At 43.5% G+C, this 21,407-nt stretch overlaps 1 protein-coding gene across 6 annotated transcripts; it reads right to left on the minus strand.

Annotated features, from left to right (window-relative positions):
- Positions 1–822: 822 nt before the first annotated feature.
- Positions 823–21,307, minus strand: scube2 (signal peptide, CUB domain, EGF-like 2). 6 transcript variants are annotated; one of them, XM_014176034.2, is made up of 23 exons: positions 21,112–21,307; positions 20,467–20,583; positions 20,090–20,215; positions 19,645–19,779; positions 17,766–17,891; positions 17,537–17,653; positions 16,690–16,779; positions 15,946–16,062; positions 14,854–14,976; positions 13,640–13,756; positions 13,228–13,350; positions 12,713–12,829; positions 12,327–12,416; positions 11,996–12,118; positions 10,749–10,919; positions 10,175–10,378; positions 5,503–5,673; positions 4,040–4,207; positions 3,595–3,756; positions 3,141–3,338; positions 2,650–2,802; positions 2,361–2,440; positions 823–2,171 (listed from the first exon to the last, which is right to left on the minus strand). In XM_014176034.2, the coding sequence occupies exons 1-23, from the start codon at positions 21,197–21,199 to the stop codon at positions 2,025–2,027; spliced, it is 3,063 nt and encodes a 1,020-aa protein (XP_014031509.1). In that variant the 5' UTR covers positions 21,200–21,307; the 3' UTR covers positions 823–2,024. The 6 variants fall into 6 exon arrangements, with proteins under 6 accessions (XP_014031509.1, XP_014031502.1, XP_045564615.1 ...); XM_014176027.2 differs by having other exon boundaries at positions 10,175–10,381; XM_045708659.1 differs by lacking the exon at positions 20,467–20,583 and having other exon boundaries at positions 10,175–10,381; positions 21,112–21,301.
- Positions 21,308–21,407: the final 100 nt, after the last annotated feature.

A 21,407-nucleotide genomic window follows, 5' to 3' on the forward strand; every position in this document is an offset into this window, starting at 1 on the left:
AATAAAGGTAAGATTCACCGGATGTATAAACGTGAAGCATCCGCTTGGCGTTTCCACTCACTACCAAATATGGAAGCCCTCTGGCCGGCAGTGGGAAAATATGGATTTTGGCCGGCATTCTGCACATTTTCTCATCGATTAAACATTTTATCTCAATACAGTTTTGTGTTCCCAAACTAAAAATATTTTATGCAGTCTTTACCCATTGCCAAAGTTGTAAGAAACCGCGTTTAGGAGTGCAAAGGCGAATTGAGTTATTGCACACGCACGTTCCCTAACGGAAATATGCAGAGGCCCATAGGATCTCCCTAACTCGTGCTTGGCTATGCCCAAGTCCTTGCTTGTTCTCCCCACTGTTACTTATTTGTTCCGATTGGAAACGACAGGCTGTGGTATTGGTTTATGCAAATCTTTGGTTAGGGTCGCCTCGTCGCGAACCAGGCTTTCCGTGACAACGACGTGATTTCGGAGGTATGGCAACGCGAGACTAGGGTAAGTTTAGGGTAGGGACATCCCAAGGACGCCTGATAGCATTAACCCTACTGTTTTCTTACAGTGTCTCTGATTTCCCAATGTCTCTGATACAGTGCTGAAAATATAATCAATGTGAATTTTAAGTAATTACAATAGGTGATAGTGTGGCAGGCAATTTTTTGATTAATTCAAGAGCAAAAACAATTATAACTAATATAATGCAATAACTCATGTTATAGAGCCTATATAAAAAAAAAAACATAATTAATGTATTATTTTGATATGGACATTGTTGTTGCTTATATTGAAAATAGCATATCAGAAAGTAAAAGAAGTAAAGCAAAAGCACAATATTATGTTTATTCGCTTTATTTACAACATATTATATGTACAAACATAAAAATATAGACATACATTTATTTGCTAAGTCATAAGTGAATAGAGCGATTCTATTTTACAAACCTCTCATTCCATATTTGGAATGTATAATCTCACTTGCTCCCCCTCATATTGCTCTACATTTCTAGTCACACCGCTCAATAATCTCACTTCTATGAGTAGTGAAAAGTAGTCTTTGGTATCTGTTTGAATGATCATCGTGAAGAGCTAGTCTTGATCCATGGGCATTTGTTGTTCGCTCAAAGCCCAGTGGCATGGAGTATTCACTGTCCAGTCATTTTTAAAGTACAACCATGTTTTCAGGACAGCAAAAATACAGGTTGTGAAGGGATGTGTCGATACTGCACACGTGTCAGGAATGCAGTTAACTACAATACGTTAACATTTTCATCTAATACTTTTTATACAATACATTCATAAGGATAATTATTTTGTGGTATCACTACATTCTTTGTAGTGCTTTAAAGTTCCCACCATAAGGTCACATTTGTGCTATATTATTTTCTCATATTCAGGCATATTTCTGTCAACAATTCTGATCTAAATGTGAAACATGACTTTAATAATGTATGTTATAAGTATACACTATCTATGTGGTTGACATTTAACATAAACCTCAGTTAACTTTCTATACATAATCAAGAGTCTTTTCTCATCCGCCTTCTATGCTATTGGTGAAAGTTCCATTTACCATAATTATTTTCAAGATGTTGTTGTTACACCAGTATACAAATCGAAGCTTTCATGAATTTAAATGCTAACAATCAAATCAGCTTACCATTTCAAGCTTTATTCCTGAGACTGAAAGTTTAAAATCAAAAGGAAAAGACAAATGTTGCAATGCTCACACACAGGAGTGTATGGAAGTATCAGAGATGGATGTGGTATCGAAGTACAAAAAACTTAGCTCTAGAATGTAGACCAGATGTGATAGCGGGAGCTGCCACTTGTCTGCAGCATGACAGTCCACTACCCACCTATTCCCAGAAGGTCCAATTGAAGTCCATTTGAGGAAAGTGTCCAAGTTCAACTCTCTTAGTCAACTCTAGACTCAGTCAGTCTCTGTACAGGCAGGAGAAGTAAAGGACTCTTTTCTAGGGAGTAACTGGTTTTCTGAGATATCCACAAAGCAACTTGATGATTGTGCCTTCTTAAGGGCGAAGGAATCTCAAGACTTTAGAACGTAGAAATCGGATGAAGGATTTGGGGAACATTTCTCTTGACTCCTGTGCTGTGTAGTTGAAGAAGTTCTGTGGGTGGGCCAATACATCAAACAGTGCCTTCATAAGCTTCTTGTCCTGAGAAGAGAATGTAAACCAAAATATAGTACAGGTTAGAGTTCAATCTGAGACAGAGCCAACAATCATCTGACATTTTTACGTTGGTGCTCAAGTGAAGTTTGCATCCTGAATTTCTTATTGTGTCCACAAGAGGGGAGTATATGGCAGACAAAAGCTTTTTCCACAGGAAATACATGAAATCTTTACCTTGAGAATTTCTTGGTGATTTTCAGAGGCATATAATCTTCCGTCTCTGACTATATCTTCGATGAGTTCCTGGTAGTCCTCTGAAACATATATCATATATAAACATACCCAAGAGTATATTTCTATTTTATTTGTGCAATTGGAAGTAGGTGATACATTTGTGGTATTATGTAGACCTATCCAGACTTAAAATTCCAAATTAAATTACATTTCACAGACACTTGATCCATTGTTTTTAAGCATGTGTAATTTAAATGTCAATATTTCAACCAGTAAGGATGTCTCTTACCATCATAGGTCACATAAGGGACTTGGAAGCCCTTCCCACTGTTCCCTTCATTCGATTTAAACTGTATCCACAGCCTCTTGGAGCGGGAGGTGAAGGCAATAGGCCGTTCATAGGTCTGGCAGGTCTCATAGGTCGTCACAGAGTTGGAGAGAGCTGTGAATTGAGGAAATGGTCACATTATGACAAATCAAACACTAGTGCCATTCATTACTCTGAAAGTGGCAAGATCTAATGGTCTATTAGAAGCCCATAGTAACCCCTATGATTTCTGAGAGGCGCTATCCTATTATGCAGAACCTCCTACCAACACTGCCACCATCTTGTAATTCTAAAGACATTCATCACCAACATCTGGTCACCTGCAGTGAAATCACATTAATACTGTAGCACCCTGATAACACCCAGTCACCTAACAAGCCCTAACCTCCAACACGACACACACACACAGACAGACGCATGCATGCACGCACACACACAAAAAAAACACTCACAGCTCTTTCTCATGACCAGGTAGTCTCCACACTCATCCTCAATGGGGAGGAAGATCTCTGGGACCACGATGAGGATTCTGCGCTTAGGCGGTGGGTTGATGGTCCAGGTGCACTCGATGTTGGCTGGGTAGTTCCCTGGGTAGTTGGGAGACTCGATGTAGCCAGTGAAATCTCCCATCTCTCCCCCACAGTGTCTGTCTGTGAGGTGACAGGATAGTGTCAAATAGTTTACGCTGCCTTGGTGCTGCGACGCTAATTATCTACAGTAGCATCCCAAAGCAGGACAGGAACAATATTTATTTGAGCACAGTAGAGAAACCTGCATCTAGTTTTAGTTTACTCTACGTGTAGCCATTAAGTACATCTAAAGTGTGAAGCCATTAACACACAAATACATACACATGCACGCACAAACGTACGCACACACAGACAACTCTTGTGTGAACATACATACTTTTGCACTGCATGATGTTGGTGGAGCCGTCAAAGTCGGTGGTGGTATTTCCTGGGCAGGAGATGCAGTAATTCTGACCAAACTCCATCTGATACGTCCCCATGGGACAACGGATACAGCGGTGTGTGCTGGTGTTGTAGTGATGTCCCGGTGAACACTGGACTACAGGAGCAGAATGGGGTGTACCACGGTTTAGCACCTCTCATACACCAACATAAACCAATGTTGTATATTTCCATAAAACAGAAACTGCAGGGGAGTTCCCTTAAAGATCCAGAGTGTCTTCCAAATGGCACCCTATTCCGTATATAGTGCACTACTTTTGACCAGGGTCCATAGGGCTCTGGTCAAAGTTATACATTATATTGGGAATAGGGTGTCATTTGGGACTCACACCCAGACTTTATAGGCATAACTACATGGGATGGATAAGCTGACCCCTCACCTTTGGTCTCACACTCCTGGAAGGACACGGCACCATTGTGTTTTGTGACCAGGTTTCCTCCACAGTGGAAACAGGAAGTGCGCCCCACCTCTGGCTGGTAGGTACCCAGGGGACAGGGCAGGCAAGGGATGAATCCATCATGGGAGAACTGACCAGGGGGACATTGACCTGGGAAAACAACAACAGAGGACTGGTCAGAGGGACACTTGTTTCACTCAGCCTGCGCAAATCAAATCAAATGTATTTATATAGCCCTTCTTACATCAGCTGATATCTCAAAGTGCTGTACAGAAACCCAGCCTAAAACCCCAAACAGCAAGCAATGCAGGTGTAGAAGCACGGTGGCTAGGAAAAACTCCCTAGAAAGGCCAAAACCTAGGAAGAAACCTAGAGAGGAACCAGGCTATGAGGGGTGGCCAGTCCTCTTCTGGCTGTGCCGGGTGGAGATTATAACAGCACATGGCCAAGATGTTCAAATGTTCATAAATGACCAGCATGGTCAAATAATAATAATCATAGTAGTTGTCGAGGGTGCAACAAGTCAGTAACACAAGAGTAAGTGTCAGTTGGCTTTTTCATAGCCGATCTTTGAGAGTATCTCTACCACTCCTGCTGTCTCTAGAGAGTTGAAAACAGCAGGTCTGGGACAGGTAGCACGTCCGGTGAACAGGTCAGGGTTCCAGCAGGTCTGGGACAGCAGGTCTGGGACAGGTAGCACGTCCGGTGAACAGGTCAGGGTTCCATAGCCACAGGCAGAACAGTCCCATCGTACATGTGGTCATTTAGCAGACAGACACTCTTATCCAGAGCGACTTAAAGACGAGCACTCTACCACAATAAGTCTAAGGCCAGGAGAGCAGATGTCAGTGGAGTGATGTAATGCAAGGACATTATCTACCATGGAACAACCTCTCTCATATCTCCTGACTGACTTTAACAAACTGTCTCTCCCATAGCTCTTTTTTGTTTAGTCTATTGGTGGGGAAAGCAGGAGATGGGATCTGTGGCTTAGCCACACATTGGTTGTGATAACAGTGTTTGGGGGGGTGAAAACATGGTGGCCCCTTCTTCTCTTTATTCAGGAGTGGGCAGGGCCCGGGTGTGGCTGTTTAATTCAAACAGGGCTTGAATGTTCCGAGGCTTACACGACTTTATACAAAGCAGAACATCTGCCTGTGGGGAGATTTTGATCAGGGTATCACTCCTTCCTGTGTATTTCATATATACTCATAACAGGATGTGATTCTGACTGGGAGACTAGTTTTAAGATCACTTTTAAAAAAAGATCAAACCATGATGGAAAACTATGCCAAGGTCTTTGAAGGAGCTCAGTGTATTTTGGTGCAGTTATCTTTATGATTATGATGGTTGAGTAAGTAAGTATCCAAGGTGACTCATGTCTCATGTCTTGTACACCGTTAGGAGATACATGATTACTCATATCCTCAACTCTTGAGCCTTACCTCCACACTCAGAGATATTCCGCGCCCCAACCGACCTGGGGCTTCCTCTCACCTCTGGCCCTGGACAGACCTCGCAAGAAATCTTCCCCTCTTCATCTTGGTACATTCCAGCTGGACACAGAACACACCTTCCCTGATCCCTGTCATAGTACGTTCCAATAGTGCAGCTCACTAGCAAAAGGTAGAAGAATGAGGCAGATTGGCTAGATAATAGGGACGCTACACACACACACACACACACACACACACACACACACACACACACACACACACTGGCATTCAAGCCCACAAGAGGTCCAGTGTTAAGCTGTTAAAAAGGCATTGCAAATCGACCTGCTGCAGCTATGCACAAATAAAGACATAAGAGCACTGAGCTGCTCTCCAGATGCCTTTGTGTCCCACATCAAACAAGTTCTTACACTTCACATAACACCGGTGTGCATTGGGGAAAGAACTCTACATACCATCCTAAGCACCCTCACCTCTACCAAAGCACATACAGAGCCAGTCAAAATGAGTGTTTGTCTGTTATCTCACAAGAGCGTGCAAAGCCTGATTACAGGGATGCACACCATCAGCTTTCATTTCCCCCTTTTTCATGTTTTACTTTGTAGAACAACGTCTCTAATTTATGTTTGAATTATTGTGTGTGTCTGGTGAACTTCTTAAAGGGGGAAATTACATCTAATCATCTCTCCAAACAGAGAGGAGTGAAGTGAAATAATTTTGCGTTTTCATAAAAAAAATATCCCTCAGGAAAATCTAAGTAAGAAGAGCTTTTCAGGAGAGAACCAGCCATAATGAGTTAATGAGGAACACACAAAGCCTTTAACGCACATCCATTATGTGTGCCTCAGCAACTTGATTTTCCTTAAGAGAAAAAAAATGTCATTCTCTCAAGAGCAGTTCATTTTTTCTGCCTTTTGTTTATCCTGAATGACCATGAGGAGCCACCGTCGCATTGTCTCCACCAGCTTTTATTTGATGCAGAGAGCGAGAGAAGAGAATAGTGAGAGAGAGAAAAAAAACTTGAAGCCTTTCAAATGCAGAGGCAATTCTATAGAGTCCTCGAATTGATGGCCCCAAAGAGGTTTAAAAGACCTTTCACCTCTATTCAAGTATTTGATGACATAGGCAAACACTATGGTATCACAATGGTAAGGAGCTGAACCCAATAAAAGGGGTCAGAGTTCTGAATCCACCCATTCTGCCTGCCCCAATCACTTCTTGCGCCTATCAAGCAGAGGCCCAAACAGCTGATGCTAATTAATTCCCATGGTGTTGCTGAAGTCAATTCTCCGCAGCAGTTTAGTGGCTGGGGTCATGCAGAGTGGCCCTGACTGAGGGGGGATATAGCACTCAAACTCCCAGCTTAAATCAACAGCACTTCCTAATCATCTCCAATGTTAAAACGAACATGCACTATTTTATGTAAAAGAGATCAGGAGAATACTCGTACACAGGGTTTCAGACACTACACACTGGCAAGTTTTGCTGTTGGCTATTGTTGTTTTTCATAGTAATACAGTCATTCTGCCCCATTAAGTGGTCTGAAACTAAAGTCCAACATACTTATACTGGGTTGAGGCATACGGAAATGCAAATGTTGTTGTTGATCAACCATGAATGATTTAAACTCAGCAAAAAAAGAAACGTCCCTTTTCAGGACCCTATCTTTCAAAGATAATTCGTAACAATCCAAATAACTTCACAGATCTTCATTGTAAAGGGTTTAAACACGGTTTCCCATGCTTGTTCAATGAACAATAATCAATTAATGAACATGCACCTGTGGAACGGTCATTAAGACACTAACAGCTTACATACGATAGGCAATTAATGTCACAGTTATGAAAACTTAGGACACTAAAGAGGCCTTTCTACTGACTCTGAAAAACACCAAAAGAAAGATTCACAGGGTTCCTGCTCATCTGCGTGAACATGCCTTAGGCATGCTGCAAGGAGGCATGAGGACTGCAGATGTGGCCAGGGCAATTAATTGCAATGTCCGTACTGTGAGACGCCTAAGACAGCGCTAAAGGGAGACAGGACGGAAAGCTGATCGTCCTCGCAATGGCAGACCACGTGTAACAACACCTGCACAGGATCGGTACATCCGAACATCACACCTGCGGGACAGGTACAGGGTGGCAACAACAACTGCCTGAGTTACATCAAGAACGCACAATCCCGCCATCAGTGCTCAGACTGTCTGCAATAGGCTGAGAGAGGCTGGACTGAGGGCTTGTAGGCCTGTTGTAAGGCAGGTCCTCAGCAGACATCACTGGCAACAACGTCGCCTAGGATCGATTTGGAGGTGGAGGATCCATCATGGTCTGGGGTGGTGTGTCACAGCATCATCGGACTGAGCTTATTGTCATTGCAGGCAATCTCAATGCTGTGCCTAACAGGGAAGACAACCTCCTCCCTCATGTGGTACCCTTCCTGCAGGCTCATCCTAACATGACCCTCTAGCATCACAATGCCACCAGCCATACTGCTCGTTCTGTGCGTGATTTCCTGCAAGACAGGAATGTCAGTGTTCTGCCATGGCCAGCAAAGAGCCCGGATCTCATTCCCATTGAGCACGTCTGCGACCTGTTGGTTGGGATGGTGAGAGCTAGGGCCATTCCCCCCAGACATGTCCGGGAACTTGCAGGTGTCTTGGTAGAAGAGTGGGGTAACATCTCACAGCAAGAACTGGCAAATCTGGTGCAGTCCATGAGGAGGAGATGCAGCTGGTGGTCACACCAGATACTGACTGTTACTTTTCAGTTACTTCTGTTACTCCCCCCCCCTTTGTTCAGGGACACATTATTCAATTTCTGTTAGTCACATGTCTGTGGAACTTGTTCAGTTTGTCTCAGTTGTTTAATCTTGTTACGTTCATACAAATATTTACACATGTTAAGTTTGCTGAAAATAAACGCAGTTGACAGTGAGTGAGTGACGTTTCTTTTTTTGCTGAGTTTAGAATGAAAAAAAACTCTGATTAAACATATGAGATATTTCACCAGTTGGTTTATTGGAATACTGCCGGGTACTATATCATGAGATTCATAACGTTCACAATTTGGTTTGAGAGAAAGAGTGCTAGATATTTTATGAGTGAGGAATAAGAAGGCATTGCTTTTCTCTCAGCACTAGTGAGGCTGAGGCCATGTTGTTTGGAGGATTTCTCTCCCAACTGAAGCAGTGAGAACAAGCCCCAATGGGATTTACAATGGAGTGGGCAAACTGAAAGGGTTAAACTGCACTAATTGAGCTTAGCCAGGGGTGGAGGGAAAAATATAGCTCCTTTATAGAGCTGGGGGTTACGGCTCCCTTTCAGCCCCCCTTCGAAATTACATGTCTACACCCCTGCCTGTCCACTGGTCTGCTTAATGATCATCTGAAACTAACTGCAGTGTGGGAATCCTACACACTGGCAACTTTACTCTCCTGAGTTTTGTTTTGTTTTGTTTTAAGACTTAAGATTTACTTATGAGGTAAGTAACTCATATGAAACACAAAAACAACAAGCAACAAAGCTACAAAGCAAAATCAACAGCTAAGGGTAATTTGAATCCAGCACAAAATGTTAGTCTCCTGTAATTTGGAGGCAGAAAGAAACAGACACCAGCGAGAGTTCGCTTCGCTGGGGATACCTTGGATTAAGGGATGCTTGGTTTGTAAAACTGTTAGATTATTTCCCTGTTGTGTGAAAATCATTACATTTAACCAGCTATGGGCAGTCTATGAACCAGAATGGATCAAACACCATCCTTCCCCCACTCAACCCCCTCCATCCTCACCCACTCAACCCCCTCCATCCTCACCCACTCAACTCCCTCCATCCTCACCCACTCAACCTCAATAAGGATGGGGGGTAAGAGAGGAGAACTCTGGATCAAGACAGAGGCAGGCTAGAACAGCTTTGAGAGGTCGGTCTATAATAATCTTAAATATGGTAGCTTGGATCAGATTCAGACAGGGGCTCTAGAGGTAGACGACCAATCATTACAGAGTTAACGGTGGACAGAAAACTGACTCTCTACTGACCACACTGAGACAGACAGGCAGAATGCAGCAGCAGGCAGTGGGCTTACTATGCTTACTGTGAGGCCCTGAACTGGGGGCACGCAGCTCTCTGCTCCCCTCCCCTCCGCCAGAGAAAACACATGCCAGCCTCCTTTCTACTGCTGATTTGGACAGGGTTTCATTAAAGCTAATGGACTTTTCCCCCATTATGGCTGTAAAACGAAATATGACCAGCGGCAACAACAGCAAAAGCTAGCGGCTGCCATCACACCTTCTGTTGCACTTTATCCCACGGAGATGCTATAAGATCTCTTCGCTTTGCGAGCCAGCCAACAACAGGCTCTCTTTTCTCTGTGCGAGCCGAGCAAGCACTCTCCATACCAGCTCATTACAGCATGTCGGCACCCAAATATGGCAGTCATCTGGCCAACACCTGCTCCAAATCCAATCAATAAACAAACCTGTCTAAATATATCTTGCTGGCATGGCTATGACTATGAGCTGCTCTGTGTGGGAGCCAGGGCTTGGCTCCAGGGGTGGCTCAGATACAGGCAGAAACAGATACAGGTAGATGCTCAAGATGCTACTCATTTTATACATACATTTATACCTATATCTTATGATACTCAGAACACTCAAGATGCTCACTCACCACACTTCCTGTCCACCAGTACCTGCCCTTTCCCACAGTGTTCCGGCAGGTCCACCGGCCGGGCCAGCCTCTTGGCCAGCTCGTAGTTAGAGCCAGCGAAGTGGAGGTGGAACTGATCTCGGTGGATGGACTTCCTCAGGGTACGGATAGTCTTCCTCAGCCTCTTCTCTGAGCGCCGGCGCACACAGCCCAGGTCACAGCTCTCTGCTGAGAGAAACACCAGATACCAAAACTGTCCTCGCAACCCAATGAGACCACAAAACACACGCAAACAAAACCACACACACATACCGGTACTAAAATAGATAGACACACACACTTGTGTACATATCCATTCCAACACACAGACACCAGAACATTTGATCAACCACTTGCTCCCTCAGTATACAAGGGAAACCTCCAAACCTACACTTTCCCCAAAGATCCCACCACCTCAAAACACCACGTCAAAACAGGAGATACTTTAACATGTTTGGCTTGTTAAGTGACGAAAAGCAAGAGCAGAGAGAGAAACAGGAAGCAGAGTGTCAGCCAGAGGACTGGGGTCACAGCAGGGCAGAGCAGAGAGACCAACCTGTTACCTCCTCTAGGTTCACATCCAACTCAAACTCAGCCGTGATGGTGGAGCCCTCCTCCTCATAACCCGCCTTCCTGCCGTGGCGGCTCCGCATCGGGTGGCCAGACGAGCTGCAGCGCAAGCGCACATAGCTGAACTGGACGTTCTCCGTGAAGGGGGGCCTGCTGTCTGTGGACACGACCAGCCACACAGGACATGGACACACACAACCACATGCATGCACGGAGATAAACACACACACACATGCATGCATGGAGACAAACACACACACACACGTTACTGAATAACTATATGGTCTATAACTGGTTAACTATAGCAGGTAGAGTGAGGATAAAACTTAATTGCAATGTCACAACACTTAAATCTAAGGAGATTATATCCTTTGTGTGTTTTTATTTTTTATTTAACCTTTATTTAACTAGGCAAGTTAGTTAAGAACAAATTATTATTTTACAATGACGGCCTACACCGGCCAAACCCTAACCCGGACAACGCTGGGCCAATTGTGCACGCCCTATTGGACTCCCAATCACGGCTGGTTGTGATACAGTCCGGGATCGAACCAGGGTCTGTAGTGATGCCTCTAGCACTGTTCAAGTACTGATGTTTCTAATCATTCTTTAAAAAGCAGTGACTTCTCTGTGTATCCTGTTAAACATACACTCTTTTCCCCCTGATAAAAAGGAAAAATCCCTTGACTTCCATATGTCTATAAATCAAAATGCAAATACTGAAGACTTGATTTGGTATGAAGTTGTTTTGCCTTTATATGTTGTGTTTCTGGTTGTTTAGGTCAGGCTAGAGTGACACAGGCTGATGCAGATCTGTGATGGTGTGTTGCCTTTGGACAGGGGGATAATGAGAGGTGACTGGGAAAAGTTCCCTTTTTATTTGAACACCATGCCAGAACCCATTGTAGAAAATATTTGATTTAACAATCAGAAGTCCGTTTGATTGATAGCTGGGTAGGGGCCAAGTGAAAGGCATGCTATGGCTAATTACGTTTTCCCCTGTCACTGCCAGCCAATGTGTAGTGCTGAGACATTCAAAACATTTCAGACAGCACTACTTCCCCCTACGTATTTCTTTCATATTTAGCTCACTCTCAGTTTACTACAATCCAGCAGCCTCAAGGTCTGGTTCCTGTTATCAAGTTTGTTGCATGAAATGTAGGCAGTGCCAGGTTAATCTGCATTGTTTTAATGAATGAGGTGCTGTTGGACTTGTGTTAGAAACCTCTGTACCTGAGTGAGCTGCGTTCAGGCTCTCCTTCAGTCTCTCTTGACTACGTTTCAAGTTGCACTTTCCTGTGCCAGACTTAAAAGTGGCTGTGGTCTTAATTCGCAGGACACTTGACATTTCTGGTCCTACGGTACAAAGGAAATAATAGCACATTGTTAACCTTTGATAAAAAGGAAAAATCCCTTGACTTCCATATGTCTATAAATCAAAATGCGAATACTGAAAACTTGATTTGGTATGAAGTTGTTTTGCCTTTAAATGTTGTGTTTCTGGTTGTTTAGGTCAGGCTAGAGTGACACAGGCTGATGCAGATCTGTGATGGTGTGTACTTGCCCAAGCAATACGAGCCACTTCCATTCCTTTGTGCTCCAGCCAAGCAGGGCAGAGGCATTCCACAGGTCACTGTATAAGAATCCTCCGTCCCTGTAAACGCACACAGGGGCATGAGACAGGCCACCAAAGACAAAAGGCAGAGCCACAAAAGGCCTGGTCACCAAAAGCAAACAGACGGCGTGCTGGAACATGAGGCAGCGCTGCTCTGCAGACTGATAGTAGTAGTAACTCAATTTGTGTCCCAAATGGTACCCTATTTCCTGTATAGGGCACTACCCTTGACCAGAGCCATGTGGGCCCTGGACAAAAGTTGTGTAATATAAAGGGAATAGTGTGCCATTTGGGATGCAGTCCAATAGTAGTAGTAGTAGTAACTGATAACTCACCACTGGTGATGTGGACCTGGGACTGGCAGGTCAGGTAGCAGCGGTCACTTCCCTCCTGCCTGCTGCAGTTTAAGGTTGGTTTCGAGGGGGGCCTTGTTGCTGGGAAACCCTCTGCCTCTAGATGGAAACCATAACAAACTCAGAGGTAAAGTGCAGACTTGGACCGTGGTAGAAAGACAGACAGACGGAGGAGGGTAGAAGTTGTGAGAAGTTGTGGGAACAGAGTGAAACCTATCCAAGGAGAAGAAGAAAATGGGAACAGCAGTAATTGCCTTTATTCTATTTTTGTCCCAGGTTTTAAACCAAAGACCAGAGAGAAAAACAGAGCAGTAAAGAGAAAGAGAAGAAAATAACTCAAAGTATCTCCTGTTTTTAGTCCCCAAAACTTTCAAAACATACATGTGGTACACATATATGATTTTATGTCAAAAACAGTTGACCAAAAACTCGTCAGTTTATCACAACACACCCCAAACCTTCTAGAGCCCCCCAGGCCTGAAGGGGCACTGTCTTACCAATACAATCCTTTTTGTTCCAGTGTAGCTTATAACCAGGGTGGCAGTGGCACTCAAACCCACCCCTGGTGTTCTCACAACCCTGCTCACAACCTCCGTTGTTCACACTGCACTCATTTATGTCTGAGAAGAAAGCAGAAAACATCCATATGTTATTCGCAGCATTCTCACCTCACTTCATTCACAAAACATCCATTATTTTTTCAGCAAAAACGACTAAAAACACCACAATGAACTATTCAGAATGGTGTGAAATGGTGTAGATGGTATCAAAGCCCTTTCACCATAAGCATAATACCCTATACACATTAGTTTATAGAAAATCCAAACATTAACTATTCAGAATGGTGTCAAAACCCTTTCCCCATACCATAAGTATAATACCCCATAAGCATTAATCTTATAGTCTTACCTCCACAGTGGGCCAGTCCATACAGGGTGTACCCTTTGTTGCAAACACACTCAAAACCACCAGGGGAGTTCACACACGTGTGACCACATGTCCTTTCGAAATAACACTCGTCTATATCTGTCATTAAAAGCAGAGGGATATTCTTTTTCAATTTAAGGTAGTAGAATTGGGGTTTTAAATGGTACAGCATGGTATCACTAGGTGATGAATTGTGGCATTGTCTTTTGATTGTTCATTTTAAAGACAGCAGCATCTTAATGACGGGTTGTATCAGAAGGATGAAATCAGTTTGTACTAAACATTAAGATTTATACTAGCACATGTTAAGGATCTTCAGAGGACTCCTTCAAGTCAATACTGGCAAACCGTTCAGCCTCCCACTCTCTTTGTCCTATCTTCCAGCAGCACCTACACAGAACAACAGCCCAGTATACTGTGCAGTCCCAGCCCCTTCCACAGATGTAGGGCTGACAGGCAGGAGAGTAAAGAGAAGAGGCCTACCATGGCAGGAGAGTGAAGAGAAGAGGCCTACCCTGAGAAGAGAGTGAAAAGAAGAGGTCTACCCTGGCTGGAGAGTGAAGAGAAGAGGCCTACCCTGACCAGAGAGTGAAAAGAAGAGGTCTACCCTGGCTGGAGAGTGAAGAGAAGAGGCCTACCCTGACAGGAGAGTGAAAAGAAGAGGTCTACCCTGGCTGGAGAGTGAAGAGAAGAGGCCTACCCAGACAAGAGAGTGAAAAGAAGAGGTCTACCCTGGCTGGAGAGTGAAGAGAAGAGGCCTACCCTGACAAGAGAGTGAAAAGAAGAGGTCTACCCTGGCTGGAGAGTGAAGAGAAGAGGCCTACCCAGACAAGAGAGTGAAAAGAAGAGGTCTACCCTGGATGGAGAGTGAAGAGAAGAGGCCTACCCTGACCGGAGAGTGAAAAGAAGAGGTCTACCCTGGCTGGAGAGTGAAGAGAAGAGGCCTACCCTGACAAAAGAGTGAAAAGAAGAGGTCTACCCTGGCTGGAGAGTGAAGAGAAGAGGCCTACCCTGACAAGAGAGTGAAAAGAAGAGGTCTACCCTGGCTGGAGAGTGAAGAGAAGAGGCCTACCCTGACCAGAGAGTGAAAAGAAGAGGTCTACCCTGGCCGGAGAGTGAAGAGAAGAGGCCTACCCAGACAGGAGAGTGAAAAGAAGAGGTCTACCCTGGCTGGAGAGTGAAGAGAAGAGGCCTACCCTGACAGGAGCGCTCGTCAGTAAGCAGCTTGAAGCCCTTCCAGCAGTTACACTCAAAGCTGCCGATGGTGTTCCTGCAGAAGTGGTCGCAACCGCCGTTGTGCAGCTCACACTCATTAATGTCTGTGAGAGACAAGTTATAAAACTGGTATTATTCAGACAGACATACACTCCCCTCCATATATATTTGGACAGAGAAGCTTTTTTTTTAAATGTGTCTCTATACTTAGACTTTTATTTGAGGGTATTTCGATACATATCTGTTTAACCATTTAGAAATGAAAGCACTTTATGTATCTAGTCCCCCCATTTAAAGAAGTCATACGTATATCACTTTTAGTGTGTTAAAGTTGTCAAAAGGTTAGCATTTGATCCCATATTCCTTGCACGCAATGACTACATCAAGTTTTGCAGTTTGTTTTGGCTGTGTTTTGGGTTATGTTTTGCCCAATAGGAACTGAATGGTGAATAATGTCTTCTGCCATTTTGGAGTCACTTTTATTGTAAGTAAGAATAGAAGACATTTCTGAACACTTCTACATTCATGTGGATACTACCATGATTATGGATGATTCATGAATAATGATGAGTGAGAAGGTTACAGAGGCAGAAAGAACGATCTCACTCATCATTATTCATAATTCTTTCATGATTTTTCTTAATCCTGACATTATCAGGATTAATTTAGTATTCAGAAACATATTATCTACTCACTTAGAAAGAAAATTACTCCAGTCATCATTCAACCATTCAGGAGGCTACCATTCACTGTAGCCTCATATGAAACATTTGATCTCAAATCTAAAATGCTGGAGTATAGAGCCAAATGAAAAATGTTAGCTTCACTGTCCAAATACCTATGGAGGGAGATGTGAAGCGTGTTAAATAAAAGTACATTGACCTGATTAATAAGAGATGGAGATGAAGATGGCCTGCCTCCAAAATGGCACCTATTCCCTATAAAATGCATTACTTTTGACCAGAGCCCTATGGGCCCAGGTCAAAAGTAGTTCACCAAATAGGGAAAAGAGTGCCATTTGGAACTCAGACATAGAGATGGAGTTGAGGTTCTTGGTGGACGGTTGGTCTGACCTGTGCACGTCTTCCCGTCAGGCTGCAGAGTGAAGCCCACAGGGCAGCTGCAGCGTACGCCCGTGGATGTGTCCTTACACGTGGAGTCACACCCACCGTTATTTACCGCACAGTTCTCTGAAAGGCCAGCGTGAATAGATTCAATGTCAACATGCTGCTGTTATGTACTATACTGAATGAAGGGTTATAAAAATGCCTATACATCATGTACTGTCGTTATAGTGCTATTGCCAAAGTCTGGTTTTTAACCCTACCAACAGACATTGAGTAGACAACAGCAGTAGTCCTAGACACTGAGCTAGCAACCCAGTCACATACATACAGTGTTTACTAGGTGTGAACATTGACACAGCACACCATGACTGACAGTGCTATACATTGGGAAACCCAACGTCATCCCCATCCTAAACGGAAGGAAAACGTGAAATGTACCACACTGTCACAAAAGCATATTTTTCAGGGGAGGAATCGGGCGGTGAGAAAGTCAGGGTCCATAGTCATTTCACAGTTTGCTCTAAAGCCTGTGGAATGTCTTGGTTTACTGGGCCTTGCTCTTCTCCCCTCTGAAAAACACCTATGGATGATTCCTGGCAGCATAACCCATGGTAACTAAAGTCATTCAAATAGTCCAACTGACAGAATCCTCTCAGTCAGTAGCTGAGTCTGTTTGGTTTTGTTATTTTAGTGCTGTATAAGTAACAATGGGTAATAACAGTGGAATTTGTGCAATTATACAATTATTACCCATGAACAGCCTGCGCTTGACACGTTTGTCCACCTCAGTGAAGGACGTGGCGTTGTGATCAGAGCTCTCAGTAGTTGTCTCGTCCCGCTCTGTAATACAGACAGTGGGTGACGTGAGTAACAGTCAGTAACCTAACCAACAGAATACACGTAGATACATACACGGTATTTTAGTCTAACTAAAATAAACACAGGTCAACATTTAAGAAAATGGTTTGCACCAAGTTGCCTCCTGTTCTGTTCTGTCTGCTGATGCACAGTAGCTGAATTGCCCAGTGGACACCTTGGTGGTCTGTAAGTGTAGTCTACCTCCCCCGGATGTTTTTCTGTGTTCCTCTCTGTAACCAGCAGCATGTTTACACCTAAGACATGCAGTTTGGCTGTCTATGCGTGTGGCAGATAAGGCAGGAGATGGAACTGTGAGATGGAGCTGGAGACAACTCAGTGATAATCCTGGACCCCACACACACAGTAGCGCCGCGGGAGAAACAGATACTACCCACAGGCCTACCGTACGTCTCCTTCCTATCTGACGGCTGATGCTTATCATATCCACCATGTGCAAATGGAAGAAATACACACTCGCTATCAGGAGAGAAGGCAAGCTCCTCGAAAGGATTGCCATTTCATCCACAGGCTCAAGATGTGATCATTTAAACGGGTGAGGTTCAGTGGGTGAGAGTAACAAAAAGGAGGAGAATGAAGAAGTGTACAGATGGAAATATCTAGAAGGATCCAGTCTATTTCACCATTATTGACTAGGTAATCTGGTTTGCTATACGTAGAGATGCTTACAGGTAAGTACCAGGTATGTAAGTAGGCCTGGATGTGGTTGGTCAGCTCTTACCTACACAGGACCTGCCGTCAGAGTGCAGGGTGTACCTCACATGACACCTGCAGATGGGCCCCTGCTCCATGTCCTCACAGGTGTGCTGGCAGCCCCCGTTACCATGGTTACAGGTCACTAGGCCAATGACACAAAACTTGGGTCAATTCCAAAGTTCAACTCATGTGTTATCTAAACAAAACTCTTGATTGAGCTGGCTAAACGATCAATCACAAAAATTCACACATACAGATGCAGCCTCTTTGGTTCTTGGCCAGCTCGAATCCTGGGCGGCACTCGCAGGCCACTCCTCCCTTGGGTGTCTCCTTGCAGATGTGAGCACAGCCATGCTCCTTATTCATACAGCTAAGGCCCTCTGGGAAAGAGAGGTAACACTTTACTTTAGGTTGCTCCTATACCTGTGTAATAACACTGTAATTACACTACTAACAACAGTGTATTCACATGTTGCTACATATAGTACATGGTAATGAAATACAGAGGAGGCAAAACAACTGACACTGCACAACACCAATGATGTCTGAAGATAGATTATTGAAGCCCCCTGACTAGAAATCTGCCACAACCCTTTGGGGCATGGCCAAACAATAACACTTCCTAGAGAGGGCTGACATGCAAGTGCAGTGGACCCATCAAATGTGCAACTCCAAATGGACTGGGCTGGCCTAGCTTTTTCAAGCCATATCAAAAAGAGAGGGGAAAGAAAAGCAAGTGGCTGGGAAAGGACAAAGAGTAAAGCCCACAGGCAGAGAGAGAGAGCTTTTCCCTGAAGGCAAGCAGAAACAAAGCTAAGAACCTACACTTTGAGTGGACACTCAGATAAGTACTTTATTTAATCAGATTTTACCCTGGTCATTCTACATATTCATATACTTTATACACTGAGTTTTCAAAACATTAAGGACACCTTCCTAATGTTAAGTTGCAACAGATTCAATTAATCAGGGCATGGACTCTACATGGTTTTGAAAGCGTTCCACAGCGATGCTGGCCCATGTTGCCTCCAATGCTTCCCACAGTTGTGTCAAGTTGGTTTAAATAGCTTGTCTTGCCCATTCACCCTCTGAATGGCACACATATACAATCCATGTATACATTGTCTCAAGGCTTTAAAATCCTTCTTTAACCTGTCTCCTCCCCTTCATCTACACTGATTGAAGTGGATTTAACAAGTGACATCAATAAGGGATAATAGCTTTCACCTGGATTCACCTGGTCAATCTATGTCATGGTATGTCATGGAAAGAGCAGATATCCATAATGTTTTGTACACTCAGTGTGTATGGGAGTCAGACTCACACTATTATCTTCTATCCTAATACCATCATTGGCCTTCTCCCAGGTCACTGTAGAGAGTAGCTCCTTTAAACTTATGCTGCAACGGCTGAGTGGATGTGCTGGTAGGATTAGCAAACCCAATGTAAGTGAAAAGCCTTTGGATCTCTTCATTGAATTTAGTGAGAATAAAACAACAATACTTGTGAGAGCTTTATTCTAATGTAAGAAACAGACCACAAAAGCCCAAGTGTTTCAGTTATTAACTTGTTTTGTTCTCTGGGACACAGGGATCCTTTTCCCACAGCATGGGTCCTTTGGAGCCCGACTGCTCTTGATAATGCCACAGAGAGGGGACCGATTTAACAGCTGTCATCCATCATTGTGCTGTCAATCACACTCTCGTATGTGAACATTCGAGAATTAGCTCAATAATTCTCTGCTGTGCCCCTGACACGGCTTAGTAGCCTACCTTAACACAAACACACATACACACACACATAGGGATGCACACACACACACACACACACACACACACACACACACACACACACACACACACACACACACACACACACACACACACACACACACACACACACACACACACACACACACACACACACACACACACAAGGACGCATACACACACATAGACTGAGACACAAACATACAGAAACATGCATGGACTAAGACACAACAGACATGCATGCACACACACGCACACACACACACAGACAGACACAGAGAGACACATACTGAACATACACACATTTGAAGGTGGGAAGGAGAGTTGGAAGCCATCACAGGGCAGGTATTCCAGGGGTACTCACCCACAGAGCGGTGGATACATGTGTGCTGGTTGTCACTGAGGAAGAAGCCATCTTTGCAGCAGCACTCATAACTCCCCATGGTGTTGACACATGTATACTGGCACCCTCCATTGTTGAAGACACACTCGTCCACATCTGCAGGCAGAGCCAGGACATGACTTCTCAGAACAATGAAATAACTGGATGAATGTTCATGAATTCCTAGGCTAAGTCTTCATGAAAACTATAAAGAAATATTACAACAAATCTCTATTTACCTGGCTGTCACACATTGTTCAATGTGTGACAGCCAGGTAGCAGAATATAAACGAATTCCCTATTAAAATCATACACTTTTAATGCCATCTTAATTCACTGTATAGGCCTAAAGTTATGTCTGCGAAATGATTGTCAGACATTCAATACATCAAATGTTGTTTACCTTGTAGTCTGAAATGTATCTTACCAAGACAATTATGTCCATCGTGCGCTAAATTGAATCCATCATGGCAAGTGCAACGATAATTGCCTGGTATGTTGTTACATTCGTGTACACAGCCACCATTGTACTCGATATCGCATTCATCAATGTCTAAAAGGGAGTCAAGTCGAGATTGAAGAATGTTTGCCATTTGAGCATTTAATGGAAAAGGGTCCTTTCAAACAATTTAAATAAAAAGTCATGCATTATGCCAAGGTTTAGGATATATAATCACAATGTCATTGAAACTTGTCTTGATAATCCATGGAACTCTTGGTCCAAAGAATTCAAATGTGTCTCATATGATCCCAATACAAACATGAGTGATGAAAGGAACAAGGAATTACAGAGGAGATAATTACCTTCACAATGTTTACCGTCGCCTTTAAAGCCTACTTTACACGTGCACTTGTAAGAGGCTTGGGTATATTGACAAATAGCATCAATGTGACATCCATCACTTCCTTCTGCGCATGCATCTGGATTCGAAATCCACATTATGGCATAAAATGTTACCAGAACAACATTTCGTTATGAATCTCAAAAATCTGTATTTTAGTCATGTACATTAGGATTATGGGATTAATGTGCTCCTTATTAAATCCTCAATATTCAATTCAACACTGAATAATTTCCGTTAAATAGGTAAAAGTCTAATTCGCCAGGTTCTGAGTACTAAAGTTAACAAAACATTGATCCGATTGAAATTAAAATGAACCCATTCCTTATCATTGGTACATTTGTTATTATTTTTATCTGAAAACAACTTAGTAGGTAGGTTCAAATGTAGGACTTCGTTAAAAAAGCAACCAGACAAAAGAGATTCATCAAGTCCCAATTTTTACAATTGAAGCCAAAACTGAGTGAACAAACTATAGTACTGTAAAACAAAATAAAGTCTTCCAAGTAGTTGGAAACTATACATCATTTGAAAACAACAACAACATGGGCGCAAACACTCTTATAAAAGGTGCATAAAAACAGCCTTTGAAACTCATACAACGCACCTGGATTCTCTAGAAGAGCGGCGATTTGGCGAGTATTTAACAAGAGCAAAAACAAACAAAAGTCCCTTGCAATACAAATAGCTCCCATGGTGATATGATCCAAGTTTTGGAGGTGTCCTTAAAAGGACGCGTTTGCTCTGAAGTCTTGACCAAGTGTCAGCCTCATTTTCATTCTAGCCTTCAGTCGGCTTCACAAGTGGATTTGGAAAGAGAAAATAGTGTGTGTGTGTGTGTGTGTGTGTGTGTGTGTGTGTGTGTGTGCGCGCGCGCGAGAGAGAGAGAGAGATAGTGTCTCT

This window comes from Salmo salar, chromosome ssa26, assembly GCF_905237065.1.
Source record: "Salmo salar chromosome ssa26, Ssal_v3.1, whole genome shotgun sequence".
NCBI classification, from domain to species: Eukaryota; Metazoa; Chordata; class Actinopteri; order Salmoniformes; family Salmonidae; genus Salmo; species Salmo salar.